This window comes from Ambystoma mexicanum, chromosome 3p (assembly GCF_040938575.1).
Source record: "Ambystoma mexicanum isolate Mex_15411 chromosome 3p, UKY_AmexF1_1, whole genome shotgun sequence".
NCBI classification, from domain to species: Eukaryota; Metazoa; Chordata; class Amphibia; order Caudata; family Ambystomatidae; genus Ambystoma; species Ambystoma mexicanum.
The window spans coordinates 282,287,578-282,313,650 of record NC_090925.1 but is presented as its reverse complement, the minus strand read 5'-3'; the positions used below and the strand labels follow the sequence as shown (position 1 = coordinate 282,313,650).

Here is a 26,073-nt window from a genome sequence, read left to right as displayed (position 1 = left end):
TTAAGGAAACACCTCCAACATGCTTTTGCTTATGCTCAGCGGAATCTAGAAAGATCGACTGATAGCATGAAGACCCATTATGACCTGAAAACTTCCAGGAAGGAATATCAGGTGGGAGACCGGGTCTATCTATACAACTTCCAAAGGAACCAGGCCAAGCAGCGCAAATTTTTGCCTACATGGAAGGGACCCTTTGAGATCGTCGATAAGATCTCCCCTGTGGCCTACAAGATCCGCATCCCCAAAGGTGGTTCGGCAGAGGGGGAAGACAAGTGGGTCCACATAAACCAGTTGAAATGTTGCCATCCCAGGCACACTCTGCAACAACTGGAGGAATCCTCTGGAATCCTAGCGGGTACTGTATCAGATTAATTCAGTTCCAATCATAAAACCTACCACATCTAGTCTCTAAAATATTGTGATTTACATGAAACTGTCTCTAGTGATGCTGTTTTTTTTTTTTCAAAATAAGAATGTAATATTTCGTTACGATGAAATGCATATGCTGCCCCACTATCTCAACAGTGGTGGAAAAAAAAATCGTCTATGAGTAGATATTGCCGCTCTTCCTTTATCATCCTAGGAGAGATGAAACCATGAAGGATGACCAAGAAGGACGATCCGGAGACCGGGAGCAAAGACACAACGGGCCCGGGGTACCGCCCAATCTTCCCATCAGGACCGGCGAGGAGAACTGATCGATCTGACCGGATGGAGAAGAAGATGCTGAACTGTGCCATCTACAGAAGAGGAAGAAGATTATGCGGACAGACCGGTGCGTGGGTCAAAACCCTTGGGCACGCGACTCCCCATCGACCCAAACTCAAAGTGCAGTCACGTGGGGGGGCTTGTAGGGTGTCCTGACCCACGTTTAAGCTACCCTGCTACAACATTTGGTGCTGTGGGCTTAGGAAATTCAAGATGGCGGAAAACCCACATGTGCGCCGAAATCCAGGAAAGCTGCGCAGTTGTGCGCACACCAAAATGGTTACCTAACTTGCCACCCACCAGGGTAAAGAAAGGTCTTTGTTAACAAAATCCACTTTTACTGATGTCAAAAAGTTGCTGAAATCGTGACTCATTGGACCACTTTAAAGATTCAACCCTTTTTGTGGGGTTCCACATAACCATCTTACTGTAAGGAGCCCCATCAAAACAATGTTAAGCAAGGATTTACTACCATGTAAGAACCATTCCTGTTTAGAATGCATTAATCCAAGAAAATCCCAAAAATGGGTGCAGTACCAGTACTCACCACTATCCAAAAGCCGGCGTTTTAAAACCCACTGTGTGTTTTTCTGAAGGCAAGCAAAATGCCTATTTCAAACCTTGCAACATGTGCAAAATATTCACTGAACACCAGCAGACATTTGGCAGAATGGAGTTTTGTGTGCCTACAAAATCTGGGAAATGAAGAGCCCAAAAACAATGCTTCTAACAAAAATGCTATGGAGTCAGCAGCTTAAGCCTAACTGCAACTGGATTTAAAACCACCAAAATCGAAAATGTTAAATTAAATGAGTGACCTATGTTTGGTGTCACATGCCTTTGTAACTGTTGAAATGTCATAGTTTTGCACTTAGAATCAGCATTCTAGCTGCATGTGTAAAATTACAAGTTATTTTAAAAGCAACAAAAAGTTAGCTGAAGGTCTGGCTTAAGGAACTTGATTTTGCCTAGCAACGGATCCCATCAGGAGTGAAACTTGAGTCACAACTATGTTCCCAGGCCAATGTTCCTTTTGCTGCCCACACTAAGGATATGCCATCTATCTTATAATTGAATTTCCTGTGCTCTGCCAGAGAGTGAACAAAGCCCTCTCCACTCAGGCAAAGGTTTTTATTACAGACGTCGTAAAAAGTGGCTTCCTCCTGGAGAAGCTGGGAGGGGCACTGCCTGTGAGAAGCAAGCTGGCTTGGCAGAAACTGGAAAGACTGGTTTCTGTACCATGTGACCTGAAAAGACACACCCCTGCAGCAAGGATATGGTTTTATAAAAAGGGGGATAATTCATAGTGCGGACATGTTAAAATTTTATAAATGATACCATAATTCTTGTGATTTTTCTGCCCGCAGTTTAAGACGTGGTAGGAACCGGTGGTATGTTCAGGGGGGTTTTAGCGGAAAAGTGGATATTACTCTAAATGTGTGCATGTTAAAAATCTGAAACTTCATCAGTTAATGTCCCTACCCCCTGCACACATGTATGTAAAGTTGGGTCCATGTCGGAAATTGAAAAAGCAGTTAAAAAGTCAATTATGTACACTCTTTGAATGCAAGCTCCGAGAATGAGCAGATTTGGACATAGACATGGCTAAATTCAGCCACACCATGTATATGTAATTTCAAACAACTGTGTAACTCTGAAGTATGGATTTTGATCATATATATATTTGGGTGCACAGATGATAAGGGAGGTTGTTTCAAGAGATCATAAAATGACATCAATCTGACTCACAGTTCAGTTTGCCAATCAAGCGGAGGAATGGAAGCCTGACCAATGACGAATGAGAGGGGCAAGTCTAGTGATGCAACACACACACCCATTCTCAAGAAACAGATAAAAGCAGAGAGTCAGGACACATAGAGACATTCAATTTCATCTGCCGCTGGAAGCCCTGCCGGAAAAATCCATACTTACCTCCATCAAACTCCAGAAAGCCAAACTAGAGACTTCAATCTATCCAGAGCAGAGACCAGACCAGAGAGAAAGCAGTGCTGTGCCTAGCAGAGACCAGACCAGAGAGAAAGCAGTGCTGTGCCTAGCCGAGACCAGACCAGGCGCTGTGAGCAGAATCCGGAAAGACCTGACCAGACTGAAGATCGTGACCAAGTCGCTTTCCTGTTCAAAATCTCTTGTGAGTACTTAGCAAAACTCAGAACACATCTCTTAGTTTAAATTCATCTAATTCAATCTATTTAACCTAAGTAGAACTGCCTCCTATCTGTCACCTGTCATTTCTAGTAAAATTTGTCATTTTGAAAAAGTGTGCGTTTAAAATTTACAAAACCAAAAACGACCTTTACTAAATTACTCATATCTCCGCAACCGTTTGGGCTAGAGACTTGCAATAACTTTCATTTGGAAGCTGAGATCCCAGGCTTTCCTAGGACCCCAAAACGGTAGAGATAGTCCTTGCGGTTCCTTTGTAATAGCGCTCGGCGCATCCGCGAATTTTACCGCGATTTGCAATTTCTTCACATGTAAAAAAACTGCTGCTGCCTGATTTCAATTGCCAGAAATTCGTTTAACCTGCTAACTATCCCTGCATCATTGCTAGTGTGAGCCTGGACTAATATTAACTAGATACCACTCATCCTGAACCTCTAAAAGGGAATTAAGAGCGTTTCCAGCATATTTCTCATTCATTGCTAGCACCTATCAAAGCATTTGCCTGTGTTTTCAAACTTCTGTTTAAGCTTGCTGGATTGAACTGAATTACAGTTGATTGCATTTCTGAGAACTGTGTGTTTTCCTTCCATTTCCTTGCCTTGCATCAAGGGGGGGAGGGGAGTAGCCAGAGAAAAGTGATTACATTGTTTGGTTGAAATCATATTGCGTATTTTCTGTACTGCATTCATTGAATATTGCATCCACCTGAGCCTACATAAAGCATCCTCTACCACATTATACTTTTGTTCCTATTTACCAGTGTGCTACCTTATCCATTTCATGTCAACTCATTAGTGATTAAAGAAGTGTGCTAGTGCCAGATTCTCCCTTGTTAATATTTACCATATCAGATTAAGTGTGATATTCAATTATTAATTTATTAAAAAGTGTGATATATATTTTAATTGATCAAATAAACCTTTTAAACTTGCAAAACAGAATTACTTCTTGGCTCAGTGGGGTCAGGGGGATTCCAAGAGAGGGGTGTTATACAAGGGTAGTCATCCAGAACGCATGAACTGGACCTAAAGATATATCAATAAGGGTTTTCATTCAGTATTCTAGACTAGGCGTTAACTTGGCTGTAGTGCTGAATTGAATCCTCTTACATATCCTTGCACTATAGTAGACAATTTAACTAAATAGTACATGTTTATTTGTATCCCTCCCTCTCACGTTCACTCCTTCTCTGTCTCTTCCTCTCCCTCTCTCCTCCCTCCACATCCTCCCTCCCCCTATCCCCCACTCTCTCTCTCTCTCCCTCCTCTCTCCCTCCTCTATCTCTCTCTCGCTCTCTCCCTCTCCCTCCTCTCGCTCTCTCTTTATCTGTCTCTCCCTCCCACACCCCCCTCTCTCTCTCTATCTGCCTCTCTCTCTCTTTCTATCGTTCTCTCTCGCCTCTGTCTCTCTTCCACTCTCTCCCCCTCCCTCCCCGTCCCTCCTCTCCCTCTCTCTCTCTCCTTCCTCCCTCCCCTTCCTACCTCTATCTCTCGCTCCCCTCTCCCTCCCTCTCTCTTTCCCTCTCCTCCTCTCTCACTCCCTAACGTCCTCTCTCTCTCTCTCTCTCTCTTTCTCCCTATCGCCATCTCTCTCTCTCCCTATCGCCCTCTCTCCCTCTGTTTCCCACTTTCTCTCTAGAGATGTATATGTTCATTGCTGTGATACAAGTGGCCCTGTGTTTACTTTTAGACAGGATGTAACCTCGGCAGAATAATGTCAGACTTGCAGTAATCAATCTATTCATGTTACTTAGGAGCAGTTGCTGCAGAGTGGAAAAGATTTATTCTAAAGTGGTTTCCAGAGGAGTGAATTTGAATGCTCATTTGGTGGCTAATTTACATGGGTTAACCCCAAAATCCCGGGGGAAAAAGACTGAATGCACTTCAGCCTGGTAGCAAAGATAGTACCCCATAATACTGTTTAAGGGGAGCTGGGGTTGAGGGGTGTCCCCTGCTCCCCTATCATGGGCTGCAGTGGTTGTGGGGCGTCCACTGCATACTTTACATGGCCAACGGGGGACAAACAAGCACAATCTCCCAAAATCTCCAATTGCAAAATCTGATCAAGTGGGCTTTGCAATTTTGGAATTCGATCTTTTGGGATTCGATTTTATAACGTAGATCCAATGTACATGAATATATAGAGAGAGATGCCATTCAACAAGTTACCAGAGAGGATTACTTCAAGGTTTTAAATGATAGTTGTGCACGATACCACTCATTTGGTAAGCAACAAATGCTTATCAAGGCCCCATAAACCTCAATGTTGCTTTACCCATTGACAGTGTTTTCATTCTCCCTTTATTTCCGGTTGAGCCACACAGTTCCTTTTGGAGCCATGTGCCAGCATCGCACAGCTCCCTGCTTTCCAAGGTGCCTGTTGTCCGATGATGCATGTTTATACATTCCATATCAGCAATTAGATGGGTGACACACATCTGGAAATTATTTGGAAAAGGAAAACACTTTTTGAAATTATTAGGAATGTGAGCCTGAAAGCCAGCAATTCATTGAAACTCCCTTTTGGGGTAGGTAGAGAGTTGAAAGGTAAGTTCCTCAGTGACTGCAGGCCTCATTGTACATGCCCCCCCACTTGTCCTAGCAGTTCTGCGTGAAGGAACCACCATGGGTCAGAATGTTGAAGTCAGGGGAAGTGTAGAGGTTGTTGCTTCCATAAATAACTAACCTTGTATCTTTCCTACCTCTCTTCAGCCTGCGGTGACGTTGTGATGCGAGCCCACGCCGAGGAGAGGCTGCTCAAGAAACTCTTCTTTGGGTACAACAAGTATTCCCGGCCGGTCGCCAACACCACCGACGTGGTCCTGGTGCACTTCGGGCTCTCCATCGCTCAACTTATCGATGTGGTAAGTGGTACCTCTTTGCAAAAGAGCCTAGATTCTGAACACAAGCATTGAGGATGAGCTGTTTTGGGAATTGTGTCTTTGGTAGGCAGCGGCTATTTATTCCCATCACGATGGCCCAATATGCAAAGAGATACGGATAGCTACGGATAACGTGGCCTTGGTTTTCAGAGATAACACTGCATGGTGTATGCGGGTGTAAACCTACAGGGAAAGGAAAAAAGAAGCATTTTGGCCCTGAGGTAACCATATTTCAGATCATGTATGTAAATGAGTTTAGCTTTCAGGCACACCGGTGGTGATAGGTGTGCCCTATAAATACAAGATATAACAAACTAATAGTAAAACCATGGGTCGCTTCTCCTGTCCCAGGCCCTACAGATAACAGTCAAGCAACTCGTTTTGCCGGATCTCCTCGGCGGCCAGTTCAATATAGCGTTTCAATCTAATGTTCTCCATGTGCGAATTATTCACGCTGACTTAATGCAAAGAAATTGACACGTTTCCAAGCTCACATGTAGCAGGAAGCAGCGACAAGTCTTGGGTGATGGTGTAACAAATCCCTCCCTTTTGCCAACAATTGTTACCTGAGCTACAGAGATGAACAGTGACTTCTCTGTCAACTCCACGTGCCGAGTTCTGCATTATGTAGGGCTTGTGTAGTCAAAGAGCAGCAGGCTGCAGTGCAACACTCCATTATTGCAGGTCCCTCTGGTTCCAGAAGCACAAGGGTGAAGTAGAACAGTCTTTCTAGAAGACCTATGGAGTCAGCATCATATAAGCACAGCGCCCCATGCCGTGACCAGATCGCTTTGTGAAGTTAACAGCCCAAGAATGCAGTACCCCAGTCTTTTAGCACATGGATATCAATATTGACATTCACTCCGCAAATCGGAATGCATAGAGTGCAGTCGATAACTTCTGGTATTGACTATATTCTGAACATGATGGGCCTCATAACAACCCTGGCGTTGGACCATGGTGCTATTAGCACCATGGTCCATGCCGGATTCCGCCATGGTGGATGGCGGATTTACCGCCCCATTCCAAGGTTGGCGGGGCGGTAAATCCCCATTCACCATGGCCCCTTCCCCATTCCCATTTTTGGCCCATAGGGCTCAATGGGAATGGGGAAGGCGCTAATTACGGCACCGTAAATTACGGTGCCATAATTAGCACCAAGGTCCCTTAGCGGGTTGGACTTTAACGCCTGCAAAAAGCAGGCGTTAAAGTGTGAATCGGGCGTTAAGGGTTTAACGGCGCCGCAGCCTTTTACGGCGCCGTTAACCCCTTAAGGCCAGGGTTGTAATGAGGCCCAATGTCTTCAGAAGCATATGGAAACAACAATGCAATGTCCGGGGAAGATTTATTTCAGCAAGGCACTTTCTCTGTGGGAAGACATTTTTGGCTGCAAAATTCAATTTCACACATGAAAGAGAAAGATATAACATTGGGAAATGTTTTCACTTACGTATAGAGAAACTGTTTACTTTTATATGACACCTAATGCATTTCTGTGTTAAGCCTGTTCCAGTTTAAAAAATTTGCAATTAAAATGCTTAACGTATGAAGACAAGCATGTTATTTAAATATGACACAATAAAACCATATTCAATTTACTAAATCAGCGGGCCTCATTCTGAGGTGGGCGGTAAGGGATACCAGGCACTGGTAAGGAGACCGGTGCCGGTAATCCCTTACTGCCCAATTCCGAGGTCCCTCAGCTGGAACCGCAAGTCGGACCACACGTCCCTTAGGGGTCCCGTTAGGGGACCAGGGCGCTAATGACGGGCCTGCCATTAGCAGGCCGGTAATTAGCGCCTTCCCCATTCCCATTGAGCCCTATGGAGGATCAAATGAGAATGGGGAATGGCATTTGGAATGGGGACTTACCGGGTTCGCCTAGGGCGGAATGTCCCGGTAAATTTCCACTCCACCAGATTGGACCCGGACACTATTTTGGAGGCAGCCATGGCGCTAATAGCGCCATGGCTACCTCCAAAGTCGTAATGAGGACCAGTGTGTCTATTTACTTTACTTTTAAATTGTTTGTGTTTTATTTGAACACCAACACCAAAACTCCAAGACATGTATTGCTACTACTTACTGCTTGTCTTGCAGCCAAGGAAACTAGAGTGCAGTCCCACAGAGTCTTACTGCTTGACCTAGAGCATTCAGCATTGCAAGGGCACGGGGCAACCAATGGTTACTGGTTAAACTGGTCTAGTCAGCAATTCAAGTGGGTAGTACCACACACAGTTACTAGTTGTCCCAGTGCAGTCATCAGTTCAAGGGTGCAGTACCTACAATGTTACCAGTTGTCCTAGTGGAGTCAGTAGTTCAAGTGTGCAGGACCACCAACTATTACTAGTTGTCCTAGCAGACTCAGCAGTTAGGGTGCAGTACTATAGACTGTTGAATTTAAGTTTGAAGTTTAAGGGTGCAGGAGTGCAACCTGTTAATATTTGTCCTAATGAAGAAAGCAGTTCATGGGGGCAGTGACATTGACAGTGTCTAGCTGTCCCTTGTGTCATTTACACAGCAGCTGGCCTCATTCTCCTGGTGATGTCACTATGACCCTGTGTGTCATGATTATACTTTAACACGAGGCTACTTTTCTGTATCATCTCTCTCTGTAGAAGTTTACATGCATGTGCAGACGTGAGAGTCAGCCATCCTGGGCATGTCCCCATGTTAAGTGGAGAGCATTCCAAATTGATCACATAGTTCTCATGAATAAACCCATGTTAAGCAGGCCCACATGTCTATATTTTGACAAAGTCTTAAAGCACTAAATTTGTGTGGTACCATCCACGCCGAGCCAGAAAACGGCATTGTCATGTACCATTCCAGACAATGGGCCTCATTACGACCCTGGCAGTAGGGGGTTAACGGGGCCGGTAGAGCTGCCGGCGCCGTTAACCTCCTACCGCCTCATTACGAGGTCCGCTCACAGGACCCGCTAATGACGCCTGGTTTTACCAGACGTCCTTAGCGGGTCCCGCGAGCGGTCCAGCATGTTAACAACGGGTCCGCCATTAACGGGCCCGTTGTTAGCATGCTCCCCATTCCCATTGAGCCCTATGGGGGCTGAAATGGGAATGGGGATGTACCGGGTCCGGGTTCCCTGAATGGGGAAATACCGGGCCCTCCAAGGTCGGAATGGCCCAGTATTTCCCCATTCAGGGAACCCAGACATTGTACACGAATGGGGGTAGCCAGGCCGCAAAAAGCGGCATGGTTACCTCCAGGGTCGTAATGAGGCCCAATATGTTACATCTTGTGAACTAAAACCATCTCCTGGCATGTGTTGCGGTCTCATTAGAGCCCATAAGAGCGTGGTGTGTGAATGGTTACTCTTAAACCCTCATCTGCTCTTGCAGAATGCAAGACATGCATCTGACACACTGTGTTGGTGTTTTATTGAAATCATGTGTGCAAGGAAAACACATGGATGTGCCCGCCCTGCCAATGCTCCTTCTTTCAAGTGAGCAACACCCTGCAGGTGCCCATGTCCCGCTATCTACCATCTCCCCAATACATTCCTCCTCAAATGCGAGAGACCACCTTGCACCTCCCCTCGCACTCCGCAGCCCACCGCCCCCTGGCCCGCTCTCTCAGGAGTGCTCCCTCCCACTACCTCGGCCCCAACCCCAGCCCTGCTCTCTACCCAGCCCCTAACCCCAACCTCAAGCCAACCTCACAGCCCACCCACTCCTTGCCACATCCATCCACAGCTCCTGCCACTGCATCTTCTGCCTACTGTTACTAAACGCTAATCCCGACTGGCCGCGTCAGGGACTGTGGGAAACCGTTTTCGATTAAAGTGAGCTACTTCTAAGAACCTGCAATAAATCTGGATGGCCAAACTCTCCTGGATCCGAATAAAACACATTCATGCAACAAAGATTTGAAGCATTTTGAATGATTCTAATCATTTGTAGCTAAAACTCACAATGAATACAAAGTTTAGAACCAAGATTCGACACTCCATGTTGGCTTGTCCAGATTGAACTATACAAAACTGTTTTATTTTTATTTTTTACTTGATCTTTTTTCTGATGTTAGAACTCTATTCATATTTGAAAAGATTCAACCAGATTGAAAATAACAGGTGCTGGTGGTTTGAACAGGTTTGAACTGACTTGAAACATAAGAAGGCAAATCAGGCATTCCAAGACCATTAATGTTCAGCCCCAAAGTGGTTTGTCTGATTAAAACTGTTTTTTAAATTATTTCAAGTCATAATTCGAATGAAGCACGTTATGGCTCACCAACCCAGTATGAAAGTGTGTTCTGAATTCATATTTTGTTTTTATATGATAATTGTGTGGTCACAGCTTGTACTAGAGGAACTGGCGGGCATTCACTGCAGTACCGAGGCCGTGTGGGGTCCTTACAAATACTTTGAAATCATGCTGAGATAATTCCAGAACATGTTGAGATCACCCAGGGGAGGTAAAGTAGACCCCGCGAGGGAGGACAGGCGTATGCAAACTTCCACAGGCACACATGGATGACCAACGGCCCTACTTGCGCCTGGTGAGCACCCAGCTGCACCTACTTACATTGTGCTTGTTCTGGAAATGGGGCAGGTTTAAACCAATCTTAGATTGCTTGCCGGAGTGCCGGGGGGGGGCCCAGAGGGACTATCTCTTTCTAATTAAGCAGCTCAGAGGCACCATAAAATGTGACCCGTGAATCCAGTCAGTCACCTAACATTTGTCTCCGTGACTCGGGAATATCGGCGTGTGACTTTCAGAACTCAAGAACAAAGAAATCAGGGGATTTCCATGGCAATCTCAGCTCCTGCCAATGCAGACCAGACCTGCCAATGTGAAGACAGTAGTTAGACTACATTGGGCCAATTCCCCCCCAAAAAACACATCTGCACACATTTGCTATTGTAACCAAATGTTGTAAATGTTAAAAGGTATTTGGTCGCGCACCGTCACCACCGGAATTGGTCCCCAGGCACTCAGGCGGATTTCCAACCAAGAAGGGGGGGGTTAATCAGGTGAAGAGGGCGTAGGAAAGTGAGAGAAGTGATGTCATGTTGGCAGCTTCAGTTTGGTTTTCACCGTGAGCTGAGCTTGGGTGTGAATATCGGATTGATGTGAGTCCTCATGTGCTTTTGTTGCGAGTTACGTGTTGTTTGTTGTGGTGTGGGGAAGTGTGTGCGGTTTGCCGTGCGAGAGGGGTGTTGTGTGGATTTTTGTGTGAATTAGGTATGCAGAAATTTGAGCTTTTGGGTTAGTGGGTTATATGTCTCTTAGTCCTTATAATTCTTGTTCTATCTATCCGGTTGTCCCATGGAGTAGGCATATTCTTAATCTTTTTCTTTCCTGTCCGTCTAATTGTTAGGAGTGATGGCGTGGCAAGATCCCAGCTGTGTTATTTCCGACCTTTGTGTACCAGGTTGAGGCATGTATTGTCCCCCACTCTGGTATTGGTGCTGTATTTTTACAATCACCCGCTCCATTCCTATCTATTTCCTGTCGGTGATCCATTGCTGCCTGTGTTTACTTTGTAGGCCAAGGTGTTATTGACATAGCCCCCTCACCCTTCCATCCCGATCTCTGCATGATTGTTCTTTGTTATAATTCTAGCTTATCTATCTTCCAATTAGTAAATTGGTATGCCGTAGATTGTTCTTCCATTACTTCAGTTGATGGGCGGTAGTTTAGGGAGATAGGGACGATCGGTTTCCTCTCTCAGCATTGTTTCAGCTGTGTATGTGCCCCCATAGGCACACTTTCTAGTTTTGGGGTGAAGAGCCAAGATTTGAGGAGTTTTCTGAATAGGAGGTGATCTCTTGTGTTACGAATGTTCTTTGTTACCAAAGATACATGTGTGTTCACAGTGATTCACAAAGTGTCCAGTATGAACAGTGAAAAATGTGCACTTAGTGCATCTGTGTGTACAAAAGCATGTTGAGTCCTGAAAAAAGAACTACAGCACCACGAGAAAGTACTTGGCAGGGCATTTTGACGTGAGAGTTTAAAAAGTGAAAACAAAAACATTGGTACACTCTCCCCCACTGAAATAGGGTAATTGAATCAATTGCTTTTGTAAGTGAAAATGTTTTATCCCCCCATGCCTATTTATCCATATTGAGGAAGTTAGTAAGTAGGCTGCTTCTTCTTTCAAATCTGTGTTCTCTGTGCTTGCAGGAGTTTCCCTCTTTGCATTTTCTGTCATGCTCTCCCCAGACACATCCGCTTTTCAGATGAAAATTCGGGGCTGATTTGAACCAACCCTTTCCCTGCGCTGTATCACAGGTGTGCGGTGGGTGTGAACATTAAACACACTGCGGAGAGACAGCCAGTTCTAAATGGCACCCAGAACTCATTTTTAAATCAAGCACAATTTGCCATGGTGCTCTTTACAACTGCAAATCCATTTGCAACCGCAAAAATGCTTGCTGAATTTCTAATGAAGTACCTGGGAAAGGGAATTTGAGAGAGGGATTGTGCGCCCAATGGCCATCTTTACAACTTTAACTTCACTGACATCTATCAGCTGGTGTTTAGATACATTCAAAAATTGACACAATATTATTTTCAAATCAACAGAGTGGGCCTCATTACGGGTTTGGCAGTAGCCGTGCCTGTAACAAAGGCACGGCTGCCGCCAAACCCGTGGTTTTACTGGCACCCGCGAATGGGAAATTACAGGTTCGTGGCGAGTTCGGCGGACCCGGTTATTGCCCATTCCCGGGTGCCGGCAATAAGGGACTCCCTATCCCCTATGGGGAGCTCGGATGCACCGGCACCGTTCCTAACACATAGGGCTCAATGGGAATGGGGATGGAGCTAATAACGGGCCCGCTAATAATGGGCCCGTTATTAGCTCCTTGGTGCCCTTGCGGGACCCGCAAAGGACATCTGGTCTGACCAGACGTTCTGTGCGGGTCCCGCAAGGGAACCTCGTAATAGGGCGGTATGGGTTTACCGGCACTGGCACCATTACCGGTGCCGGTAAACCCATTCCGCCAACCTCGTAATGAGGCCCTGTATGCTGTTCCTCCTTCATTTGCATGGTAACAACGCAAAGGCATCCTAGCAACTGACACTTCCATAGGGCTAACGCAGATTGAGCTTGGGTCTCACAATGAGGAAGGTAGCAATTGTACAGCGCTTTGAGGTGCTGCACTGCGCCATCGACCAGGTGCGCAACAAGTTTAATGAAGTGTGCTACCAGCCTCCACGACCCTACACAGATCCACCCTCAATCATAGAAACCCATGTGAGCCCCACACCATGGGATTGCACCCTGTAAGAATGGGAAACACTGCATATGAGGGGTGAGCACACTGTGAATGGATTCATGCATCCACTCGACTCGCCCATTGCGAAGTAAAGCTCTGTGTTAATAGCACTGAGTTGATGATAAGTTCAGTGGCGTAACTCACAATGTGGGGACACCCATGAGAACTATGCTGAGGGTCCCACAAGCTCAGCAACAAAGTATGGGGTGAGCCACACTCTGGGCCGGCCTGGACCACCATGCATGCATAATACATGATGATCATGCTGCTGAAGGGGCACTCCACGCCCTACACTAGGTGAAAGACTTAACTGTGGCCCGATTCATGGAATAATGCGCAGAGATATGGAAAAGCCTGCATGCTGAGAACGACTCTGCGTGCACATGCTTTTCTGGGTGCTCCGGGTATTCATGGAATTGTGTGCACACTGTAACCGTAGCAAGTAGCAGCCGGCAGGCCCCCGACACACCCCAGAAACAGTTACCTTTGCATGCTCCCCCAGGTGTGAATACATGCACTCTTTAAAAAGCGGGCCTCATTACAAGGTTGGTTTTACCGGCAAGGCTACCTCTAAATTCGCATCCGGGTCCGGCACCCACAAATGGGCAATTACGAGGCTATTTCGGCCCAGCCGGACCTGATAATTGCCTTTCGCGGGTGCCAGGCCCGGTACATCCCCATTCCCCATAGGGCTCAATGAGAATGGGGAGGGTGACAGCACCGGTACCGTTAATAACGATACCGGTTCTGCCATCATGTTCTGCTCACAGGTGCCGGTATGGCCACCAGGTCAGACCTAGTGGCTGCAAGGGCACCCTCGAGCAGAACTCCTAGTATGGCGGTGCGGTAGCAATGGTGCTGCTAGCAATACCGGTGCCGTTGTTGCCTTACCTCCATGCTTGTAATGAGGCCCAGTGTGTGGGGTCCCTGCAAACAGGCCTGCACCTCTGGGACCCTGAGGCGAGTCACACATAACTGTTACTGGCACCACGGCAACATTCATACAATTTTTACAAGTGTCTTTGCGCCTGCTTTCAGGGTGGCGGATAGTATGAGGGCTTTGCGTGGCTATTTTCCCGCCGAGAGGTTGTGCATTCGGATCTATGAATACATAACCTTCCGTGCAATAGTGGGCATGTGATGGACTGCCTGCGGGCGTACTTTTTAATTCCCATATTTTCCCTTGTTGTTCCTCATTTTCTGAGTTCCGCACCCTTCCCTGCCCTCTGTGCCCTCTGTGCAAGTGACGCCCATGGCCTTCATGGTGTCTCATGCAAAGCACTTGGCTGCTCGCAGAAATTACTGCAAAGTACAAAAAAGTGCAGCGCAGTCGATTCCATGAATCGACAGGCAGGAATTTGCACGCAGTTTGTTGCACAAAGTCCTTATTTACCACGCAAATAATTCCATGAATCATGCCCTATGTGGTTTAATCAAACCATAAATCTTTCACTTAGGGTAGAAACAATGGGGCTGTGTCTTGCTGCAGGCACCCCAATGTACCATCCAATTCTGTCTGTAATCAGTAGTATTATGCACAGTAAGGATGGCATAAGTGTTAGGCAGAATTATATGTAGTTCGCTTTGGGAACACCACACACAATTAGGACTACAAGTGACAGTACAAATTCACCTTTGGTACAAACCTGTACTACACAGTAAAGTGGTAGCGATGGCTGAGCAGCCAGACCTATCTCAAGAGTAAAGTGAGCAGTATCAATAGTTACACAAAGGACAGCAATTACTACTATTCAAACAAACACTGACTCAAGGTTTCTGAGTAAAATAATATACATGTATTTACACATCAGTTATTAAACATTTCACTATTATCAAGCAGTAGAAAAATCATGTTACTAATACACTACATCGCACCCAATAGATTCTTGACAAGTTAAGCTCAAAATGAAGTATGAGCAAAACGGCACTCCAGCAATTTAAAAGGGAGGGAAAGTTAGACAGAAGTTGAGCAGCACCAACAAGTGAGTAAGCAGGGCAATCTAGAAAAAGGAACTACAGTGAGGAAATCGAAATCAAGGGACTGGCCCAAAGTCAATGGACCAAAGTCTTTGCAGAGGATCACACGTTCAGAGTAGTTTGCGGTTAAATCTCTGCAAAGAGTTCAGAATGAAGTTGGTCGGATGAAAAGTTACTTTAAAGAATGGAGAAGGACAAGCCCTTGGATTGGCGAAAGATTTCACACACTTTCACAGCGGCTGGACGAAACGAACAACCGGGTTAGCACAGTACCTTTAAATAAGAAGAATGCTGTAGCTGAGGCAGACGTTCCTGGCCGGTCCTGCAGGCTCAAGAAGGCGGAAGACTGGAGGGTCCTGCACTGCCCAGGGAAGAAACCAGCAGCAGAGCAAAGCGATGAATAAAAGGTGCGCTCCTTAAAATGAAAGCAGGGGCTGTTCCTCCTGGCTATCCGGTTCACTGTAGCTCTGCAGAGGAATTTCGACCAGAGAAGGAAGGCCTGTCGAGCAGTTTGATGAACTGGTTGTTCCCACCAGTTCAAGGGGAGAAGATTCCTTGCAGATCTTCCCTGTCGTCTAAGTTTCTGACCGGCAGCAGGGCTTCACCCGGCGGTTCAGTCGTGGTAGAGGTCCTCTTCTGTCAGCTTCTTCTCGGCTCTCTCAATTGAGTGGCGACTCCTTCTCAGTCCCAAAGACCTGCTTTTTATGCAGTTTTACCTCATTCACACAGCCTGGCTGTCAATCACTCAGCACGGTGGCTGTCCCGCCGTGCTGCCCAAGGAGGGTAAGGACCCCGCAGAATAGGGTAGTTACCACTGCCACCAGCCAAGTCTTAATGAAAAGGGAACTCATAGAACTTATAGACAGAACAAATCCCCTGCTACAGAAAGAATACAAATGCTTGCCCAACTCCTGCCCCAATTTATAAGAATCCTTGTCATCGTAGATGCCTAGAAAAATGTGCTGTACCATAGTAAGAAAAGGCTATACTGCATGCACCCAAATGTGAGGCTTGCCAGGTAATAACTCTCATCATGCTTGCTTTATTAGAGATGCCCAGTAAAAAATGTCAAGCCACATTAAGAAATGGCTAGACTGGCTGTACCAAAATGCCAGTCTTGCCATGTGATAACACCTGCGATGCTTACTTTATTAAAGCTGCTCAGTCAAACATGTCATGCCAAGTAAGAAATGACTAGACTGGCTGAACCAACATGCCAGTCTAGCAACTAATAGCACATATCATGCTTGCTTTATCCATACATACACACTAAAAATAAGGGTTTAGTGCACACCCACCTCACCAGCCCCCTCTCTCCTCCACCAGTCCCCTCTCCATCCCACCCATCCCCCTGCCAGCCCCTAACACCGAAATCAGCTCCTAAGCCTAGCATTAAAAGCAAGCACACACACATTCACACACGATTCATTCGGCACCATTCACACGCTCATTCACACATGTATCCATTCACACATACATCATATACTCACTCATTCACACACATATTGCATAATACATATACATACCCTTGCTTGCATGCACCATGCATACATACATACATACAAGCATACATCATGAACAAGCAACAACATACCAGCCATGCATGCAAACACATTTACAAAAGGTACGCATTACTTTTCTTACCTTTTTGATGAATGTGTCGCTCTGATGGACCCCACTCCAGGCAGGCCTCCAACTTTGTGCTCCACAAAGACAGGAACAGTTCCTGTCATGCTCAGAGAAGAGGAGCTTCAGGGCTCCATCTCTCATACATTTCTTCTGAAGCCACTTTGACGTTAGCAAGACATTATTTCTATTATGATTTCAAAATAATTTCTTTCCAGAAAGGAGATTACTTCAGTGGAAATAATTTCTTTCTGAAGTCAGAGTGACCAGAATGAAATTAAGTTTGAGGGCCCACCCTAGCAATATGTGTTTTTTTCTTCTTTTTTTTTGGCAAAGTGGGATAGGGTGTGGCAGTTCTTAAGACATAGGTCGGTAGATTAATACGTAGACGTGATCAGCATGCAGCAGTTATTATGACATGAGATTGTAAGACTGATACACTCTGTAAAAAAAACATGTTTACTCCGCAGGAGTATAAGTATGCCTACTGGCTAATCTGCCTACTCAGCCCTCATACTTCTACAAACCAACAGTGTTCCCAGTCATAAAGGTGAAACAGGCCAAGCCAAGAGATATACATTATTTGTCTTTTGTGGTAATGTGGGCTGAGGGACCACTTTTAGAGTGGGTGTGAATGTGACACACTAGCAACCCAAACAGTGATAGCATGCCAGTTCTAAAATACAAAAAGGCCAATCAAGGTTCTATAAATATATACATTAATTAAACAAATCAATCATACAACTAATTATTAAAAACACTATCAAATACCCACACCTGTAAAGTAAAGAGAGGATGCAGGACAGGAATGCACATGCACTCTGGGTACTTTGTCACTGACTCAACGGGCAAGAAATGTAATGATGTTGATTAAAATAATATGGTTTGGTGGAAAAAGCTGCAAACACTACTTAATTGGTATCTAGCACTCCAAATGTTAGACAGTTCAACTGTGACAAACCATGCTTTGGACTGTTGTGCTTGAGAGTCAAATTAGGTTCGAAGGCACCGAGTCACATTGATCCCAGGCGGCGAGTAAGCGCTGAGTCAAATTTGAGTGGATGCTTTGTGAACTTTTAAGTTGTTCTCAAGTGATGTAGGACAGAACAATCCAATTAAAAAGTTATTCCTGTTGCTAGAGTCCCTACTGCTAAATACATGTCCCTATAAAGAGAAGCTTGCTGTCCGTCACTTATGAAATGCTTTCCCTAGCAAGCGCTGAAAGAATGCCTATCTAGGGTGAGGGATAGACAAGAGGCTCACCCTATCCTCTCTCACTACTTTTACTATGCACTAAAATTGATGCACACTGTTTGGGAGTCAATTTTTCTTTTTTATTGATATTGCTTCCAATTTGTGTGTCTTACTCTTCTGAAAATACCTTGATTAAAACTAATCAGGTGTTTTACAACATTGTCTTGATTTCTTCAATTGTGCAGTATTCCTAAAAACTGATCTCCTTTTGCCAAGTTCACAAGAAATTATTTGTGTGTCTCGGGGCTTAGGTCATCACACCTAAACCTTCATTTTGTCATCGAGCAGTTTCAGCGGATTTAGAAACCTTTCTGCTTTCTTCAGGACAAATATGGTAACGTTAGTTCATCATATTCCAATACAAGAGTAAGAAGGACTTTATTCTCATTCTTTATCTTGATTTCCACGTGTCTGGATAGGGAGAGTGTCTCAAAGTTTCCTCTGATGGAACTCTAATTTTCCTTCCACGTACCCTAAAAGGGAAGAAATACGAAAAAGGGGGGGACACTGTGAGTGTTCCAACTCCAATCATCTTCTTTCTTTTAGACATCTATTGGGTTAGTAAAGAACTTGTGAAAAGTTCTTACCTGTCTTCATTTTTGAATGGACATATTAATTTCTTGTACAGGAACGGCTGAAGCAATCTGTAAATCAGAAAAGTCTGATTGTATTATCTATAGATTTTTCATGCACATGTGTTCAGTCTCAAGGGTATGAAGTGTAATTACCTGTTTTCTTACAATGCTAGGTGCGTCCATGACACATCTCTTCTGTAGTGTGTTTTCTATTGTGACGGACATGCCTAATCAGAAGTCAATGAGTGTTTCGGCATTGTCACATTCCTCTGTTCGATAGTTCTCTCTCTCGCTGATGTTGTACAAAGATGATCTACCTGTAATTGGAGGACTCAGTGTTGATATACTCATAAATGTCTGAGTTACAGATATCTCCCGATTTGGCAGCTACTACAGCTACTCTATTTTAAATTTGGTTCTATCCATTCCTATAGTCATGATTTATTGGTATACATGCATCTCTTTGGTAACTTCACATACGTATACCCAGTATTTCGCTTTCTGGGATGGATTCCCATGATCATGTTATTTTCACAGTTATATTTTTTATTATTTTATATTTGTATTATGGTCTCCAGTACCGCTCTCTGGGTGCTGTGAGTCCCATCCAAAAGACTTCAGGACGAGGTGAGTCATTTTCAGTCTCTGCTGTCCTGGATTAAGGAGGCTTGTCAGCAGAGTGGTAGGCCTTGGTCTTCAGCAAGAGTTTCTCCTAATGTTCTGTTTGAAAAGGGTAGGGAGCAAAGCTTTCCCCTGCCTTGGCGCACTCCTTCTTCAGGTCAATGACTGAGGGGTTTGGAAAGATCAACTTTCCCAAAGAGGTCCAAATTAATTCTTTCAGATGTCCTTAAAGATACAAAAGTGAATGAAAGAGGGAGGTGGAGAGCCTCTACTTTATAGGTGGAAGGCCATAGGGGATTGGAGGAAAGGAAGCCTGCTTTAAAGGGTCCAATTCCCATCCTTAAGGCCCCTGTCTTCTGATGTCATAATCAGAGTACCTTGTTGCATTGGGGGTGGAGGGAACATGAGTAGAGAGTAAGGAGAGACACGCCCACAGAAATGTTGGATGGAGGAATGCTTCCTCAAACTCTCTTGTGATCCCTGACTGCCCTAACTCTGCCCCTTTCCAAGTCTGCAGCTTCAAAGGCTCTCTGGCATGCAGTCCCCTAATGCAAGGCAATAATTTGTTATGGAATTGGCTCGCTGAATCCAGACTCTCAGGGCATCTTCAGCAAGGAGATCCTAGGCCTGGCAAAAGGGTTTAGGTCGAAATGACTGAAAAAAAAAGGTTGAAACGACCAAAAGTTCTAAAAATGCTACCACCAAAGGATCGAACACCAAAAGTTCGATCCTCTGGTGGTAGCATTAAAAACAAAATGGGGGCTGCTGGGGTGTCCCCCGCATTGCCTCGCTCACTATACTTTATGGTATAGTGAGCGGGGGCTGCGGGGGAGGTTCACCCCTGCAGCTGTCCGTGAAAAAAAAAACAGGGGCTGCGGGGGTGTCCCCCTGCATTGCCCCGCTCACTATACTTTATGGTATAGTGAGCGGGGGCTGCGGGGGAGGGACACCTCTGCAGCCGTCCGTGAAAAAAAAAAAAAAACAGGGGCTGCGGGGTGTTATGGGTGTGTTGTGTGTGTGTGTGTGAGAGAATGTGTGTTTTAACAAATTATCGGGGCTGAAATGTCCGAAAACAAAGTGTTCTAACTTTTGGTCATTCGAGCACTTTGTTTTCGGATATTTCAGCCTCGATAATTTTTCATTCGGTCAAATCACTTGGATTCGGCAAACGAGGAGCTACCTTTCCTCCCAGTGATTCAACAGAGACTTGTATCCTGCCTTTTGTCCCTTTCTATGGACTGCAGACATGCACACATGCTGAAATCCACACAGCTGCCCATAGCTGCCAGAGCTCACTGGGATGACACTGGTTTGCTCCAAATGAGATGTGGTTGTAATAATCATGTGGACTATCAACCACTAACCTAAAATATATATGTCTTATATTTTCAGCCTTTCCTGTCACCAGGAGGGTAGTTTATCACAATTATTATGGTTTTGGAACAGACGTTTAGACTTAAATGCAACCTCTGCTCTACGGTGACTTGGCTGTTACATCAGCTGTTAAACAGGGTACCTGCAACCTCTAAACCCGCTTAGTGTCACAGGAGAGAAGGAGCTGCATTCAGATCAAGATACTGATGCAACAGTGCACTGATGTACACTATTCCTTTGGCATGGAGTTGTTCCTGCTTTCATGGTATTATTATTAAACATAAACAAGGTAGGACTTTGACAACCTTGTCAGATGGAAATCCTCCTCATACACAGAATGGTGCATCCTTGTATGGTTCTTGTGTCACAGAGTGGTCGAGTGATTGATCATCAATGACAACATCTGGCAGCTCATGTGGCATATGTCAGTAGGATTGATAGGCAAACTGGACAAGAATGTGGCATTTCTTGTGACACATGGTGATGCACAGAGTATGTGGAACAGAGTGATAGACTGTTAGACAGACTATGGGCCGCATTACGAGTATGGAGGTAGCCATGCCGCTTTTAGCGGCATGGATACCCCAATACTGGGTACCTGGTCCGAGTCCGGGTCCGGGTTCCAGAAATAGGGAATTACCAGGCCATTCCGACTTTTGAGGGCCCGGTAATTTCCTTTCCTGGAACCCGGACCCGGTACATCCCCATTCCCATTTGAGCCCCCATAGGGCTCAATGGGAATGTGGGGGATGCTAACAACAGGCCCGTTAATGACGGGCCTGTTGTTAGCATCCTGGTCTGCTAGCGGGCCCCGCTAAGGACGCCTGGTTTTACCAGACATCCTTTGCGGGACCCGCGAGCAGACCTCGTAATGAGGCGGTAGAGGGTAACGGGGCCGGCAGCACTACCGGCGCCCTTATCCCTCTACCGCCTTCCTCGTAATGAGGCCCAATGCCGTCCAAGTGCAGGAAACAACTGATCAATATTCACATTTTGGTTTGTATTGATCATGGGTGTAAATCTTCTTTCGATGTTTCTGATGGAAGAGGACCCATTTGATTAAAATAGTATGTGTCTATTCCTCAAATACCTTTAAAAATGCTGGCAAAAATATTTGGATTAAAACTGCACCACTGCCAATTTACATGGCAGCATATAGATGAAAGGTGAAGTCACCTGGTGGCATAGAGCGCTACGCCTTTGCTTAAAAACGATGTTGTTGCTCACATTTGCATATGTCTACCAAATGAAGATTACTGAGAAAAGTGTCTAACATGCAGATGGCATGACATGACATGAAGGACTGGCATGCACACAGTGGACTGGGAAAGTTGCTCACGTGAAGGGGCAGTATAAGTAAGCAGAGACATGTATATGAATCGAGAAATCCACAGGCATGATGTTAAATGAGCCTTGAGACCTGCATACCAAGACACTAATCTATAGGCATCAGCTTGGCTTGGCATAGATGGGTCAATGATTGTATTGACAATTTCTACAAATATACCAACTATGCTTTAACCCACAGAGAGAGGACAGATATCAGGCACTTGGTTAGGTCTGCATAATCCATTTGACTGAATTAAAGTGGATGTTTGAAAGAGACTGATAGCATCTGTGGAGAAATTTGATGACGTTGACAGACAGTAATGGTGGAAGAAGTCTCCATAGACTTCTTCAATAGACATTTCTGGCATTAGCAGGTGAGGTAAGCAGTGCTAGTGACCCTCCTGGGCCTCTCTGTCCAAATTTGCTGTATTTTCTTCTGCACTCTCAAAGCCGTTGTTTCTCCCTCCCTGCCTCCCTCCCCGGTATCCACTGCCTTTTTTTCCATTCCCTCCCACCTCCCAGACCGCCCTCCTCCCCTGATTGGAGGTTGAGCCAGTGCTTGTGACTGCCTGCCTTCCGTGTCCACCACAAGCCATCTCTGACAATAGCAGGTGAGGTAAGCAGTGCTAGATACCCTCCTGGCCTCTCTGTCCAAATTTGCTATATTTTTCTCTGCGCTCTTAGCACCATTGCTCCTACCTTCCTCCCTCTCCAGCATCCACTTCCTTGTTTCCATTCCCTCCCACCTCCCAGACCGCCCTCCTCCCCTGATTGGTGGCTGAGCCAGTGCTTGTGACTACCTGCTAGCCATTTCCACCACGCGCCATTTCTGCTGTTAGCAGGTGGGGTAAGCAGTGCAAGAGACCCTCCTGGGCCTCTCTGTCCAAGTTTGCTGTATATTTCTCTGCGCTCACTTCCTTGTCTCCCGTCCCTCCTGCCTCACAGCCATCCCTTCTCCCCTGATTTGTGGTTTGCTGGTCATCACCAACCCTCCCAGGGCAGCCCTCTCCCCAGCAGCCCCTGTGGCTAAGGGACCCAGGCAAAGGGCGGCTCCTACAGAGGCGGTTCCAGGTTCTGTCGGCAGGTTTCATCATGGGAGGCGAACGGCCAGCCATCAACCAGCAGCGACTAAGCAAGGTAGCAGTGGCTAGGGTTAGCAACAGAGAGTTCACTCTACCCTAATTACCTGGCCACATAGCAGGTGTTGTTGTCACTCCGTATTTAAAATTTCATTGTGAAAGTATTTCAAATTTGCATTGGAAAACCTGGCGTTTTTCCCCACTTTACAGGACTCTCAGACTTAGGTTTGTGTTTCTCCAGTATTTAAAATTGCATGTGAAAGTATCTAAAATTGCACTGTGAATGTATTTACAATTGCACTGTAAAAGTATTTAAAATTGCACTGTGAAAGTAAATTAGGCCTTTTACCCCACTCTACAGGACTCTCAGACTTAGGTGTGTGTTTATGCAGTATTTAAAATTGCACTTTGAAAGTCTTCAAAATTGCAATGTGAAAGTATTTAAAACGGCATTGTGAAAAGTAGGCCTTTTCCCTACATTACAGGACTCTTAGACTTCGGTGTGTGTTTCTCCAGTATTTAAAATTGCACAGTGAAAGTATTTAAAATTGCATTGTGAAAATTAGGCCTTTTCCCAACTTTACAGGACTCTCAGACTTATGCGTGTATTTCTCCAGTATTTAAAATTGTACTGTGAAAGTATTTAAAATTGCACTGTGAAAGTAATTAAAATTGCATTGTGAAGAGAGGCATGGCCAACTGCAAGATGCAGTAGACGTGCACCTGAAGAGCTCCCGCTGCCACGGCTAATATCCTAACCCGAACGCTTGCTTACCAGCACCTGCGACCCCCAGAATACACCCACCGGTGCAGGATGTCCTCGGGCACACTTGTGTCGAAAATCAGTCGGTAACGCACCCGGGCTGAAAAACCAGAGCGAGTGACGGCGGCGCCGAAACAACGCACCAGAAAAGGAGATTGCCACGGCGGATGCCGACCCACGCCGGTGGCAGAGACCCGGGCAGCCTTTGCCGAAGGAGTGGCAGAGGAGAGGAGCAGAGGCAGAGACCAGCAGTAACCCGGACCAGCGGAGTCGGAGTCCCGGGTCGCCCATCCGGGCGCGAGGAGACAGGAGAGATCTGGCCAAGCACCGCCACAGCATCCCATGAGTGGCGGAGTCTGCCGCCACCGGTGAGTGCCAGCGCCAGAGTCCACCGCGCGGACATCGCACGCAGAGCTGGGCTTCCCCGCTCCACGGCACACAACAACGAAAGGAGGACTCGATTGCCCGACCTGATCCCAGCCCCCAGCTGCCGTGCCCACGTGCACTGGAGGCGCGGCCCACCCGTGGGCACATCGACCTCCAGGGGAACCAACAGGAGCCATCAGGAGCTCCCAGCCGCCCGTGTGCATCACTGGTACTGGAGGCCACAGTAATATCAGGGCCCCCTGACCACCACATAAAGCAACCTCAACATTACTGGGAGGTCACTGAAAACTAGGGGTGAGCAAGGACACAACTGTGCAGACAACCCACGGAGGATCCGTCTCCCTCCAGTTGGAACTACCACCACCGAACCAAGCAGCAGACGGTGGTGTGACCCACTGCCGTGTGGGGCGAATCACTGGGGGCAGAACTCTCTACAACCCCCCCTGCCTCACTCAAGTGGACACTGGGCTCCCAAAAGGGAAGCAGAGTGGGAATTCATCGCACACAACCCGGTTAAGTGCGTGAAACCTCCCTGTGCGACCCATCAACGCATGCAGAGTGGACAGACCACCACAGCCGCAAACACGATTCTGGCACCAGGGCCTAGGGCCTACCATTGCTTGCCGCCCCGCAATAAAGGAAGCACTACTTTGTTAGATCTCTTCCCCCCTCCGCCACGGAGCGAGGCAGCTTCCTAACCCTGCCATAGTGCCACCAACTGCATACCGAACTGGGCAATAAGCCTGGGTAGACAACCCCTCGAGCATCCGGACAAGGCTCTGGATACAAAAGCACGCCTGCAGGGCCTAGCGGCAAGCATGGGGAAGGACAAAACTAAGAGGCCCACTGTGCAAAGCAGGATTGACCAGTATACGATCAGCCCATCACAATCCCTCGAACCTCAACCGTCGCCTTCTGAAGAGGTGGACTGTGCACCCGTGCTCTCCCTGAGAGACGTCATGGCAGCGATAGCGGACTCCCGCTCATCAATGGAGCAGAAGTTGGACGGATCAAGCTTGGATGTATCCCTCCTCCGAAACGACTTGCAGAAGCTATCAGCACGAACTGGAGAGGCGGAACAGCGAATCTCCAACACGGAAGACGGGCTACATGCTGTGCAACAACAACTCCAAGGAGTCTCAGCCAAACTGAAGATCCTGGAGGCTAGAGTCGAAGAGGGAGAGGGTAGATCCTGGCACAATAACATTCAAATCATTGCCATTCCCGAGAAAGCCGAAGGCCCTTATAAAGAGCTCTTCCTGGAGCAGTGGCAGATGGACCTGTTCGACCAGAAGTCCTTTTCTAAATTCTTTTCTATAGAAAGGGCACACCGAATGCCCAAAGGCAGACCTGTGCCCGGCGCTCCCCCACGAACGGTGATAGCAAAGCTGTTAAACTATCAGGACCGCGACGCGCTGTTGCACTTTGCACGAACCAAAGGCACGATCACCTTCAATAGCTCTAGGATAGTCTTCTTTCCAGACTGCACAAGGGAGGTGCAGAAGGCGAGGCAATCCTTTGAAAAGCTTAAAAGACAAATTCAAGCGCCAGGAGTCAAGTATGGCCTGCTCTTTCCTGCTCAATTGAAAATTTATCATAAAGGCACAATGGTCCACTTTAACGATCCTAAGGAAGCCTGGCGATGGGCGGAACAGCACATTGAGGGGGACTTGTCGACACCTCAAACCAACAGGAGCAGAAACCCCAGATCACCAGCGGACCAACATTCGATGCCGGATCAGCCACCCTCACCGAACCGGCCGGCGGAAGACGGGGACTGACCTCGGTTGGTTCACCAACGAAGAACCAGATCCCACGGGCAGGTGCAGAACTGAAACTGTGGAATGTACCGAGCTATGTGAAAAGAAATGGTACAACGAAAACCTTGTTGTACAAACTGAGGCACAGCATAAGGCAAAACAAATTTTGCTCCTGGTTCTTTTGCAATTACCAAAAATGTTGTGTTTGATCATTCAATTGGTGCATGTTAATTCATATTAAACATCTTTATAGTCGTAAAAGACATTTATTTTCATGGAATCAATAATGTTTCATAGATTCAAGTT

General features: G+C 46.3%; 1 protein-coding gene across 1 annotated transcript in view; it reads left to right on the top strand.

The window, feature by feature from the left end:
* The window catches only part of CHRNA4 (cholinergic receptor nicotinic alpha 4 subunit), a 691,740-nt gene that overhangs the window by 93,702 nt on the left and 571,965 nt on the right, over nucleotides 1–26,073 (top strand). Inside the window, exon 2 of the mRNA XM_069650802.1 lies at nucleotides 5,604–5,755. Coding sequence (XP_069506903.1) covers nucleotides 5,604–5,755 — 152 coding nt within the window. The remainder of the gene's footprint in view (nucleotides 1–5,603; nucleotides 5,756–26,073) is intronic.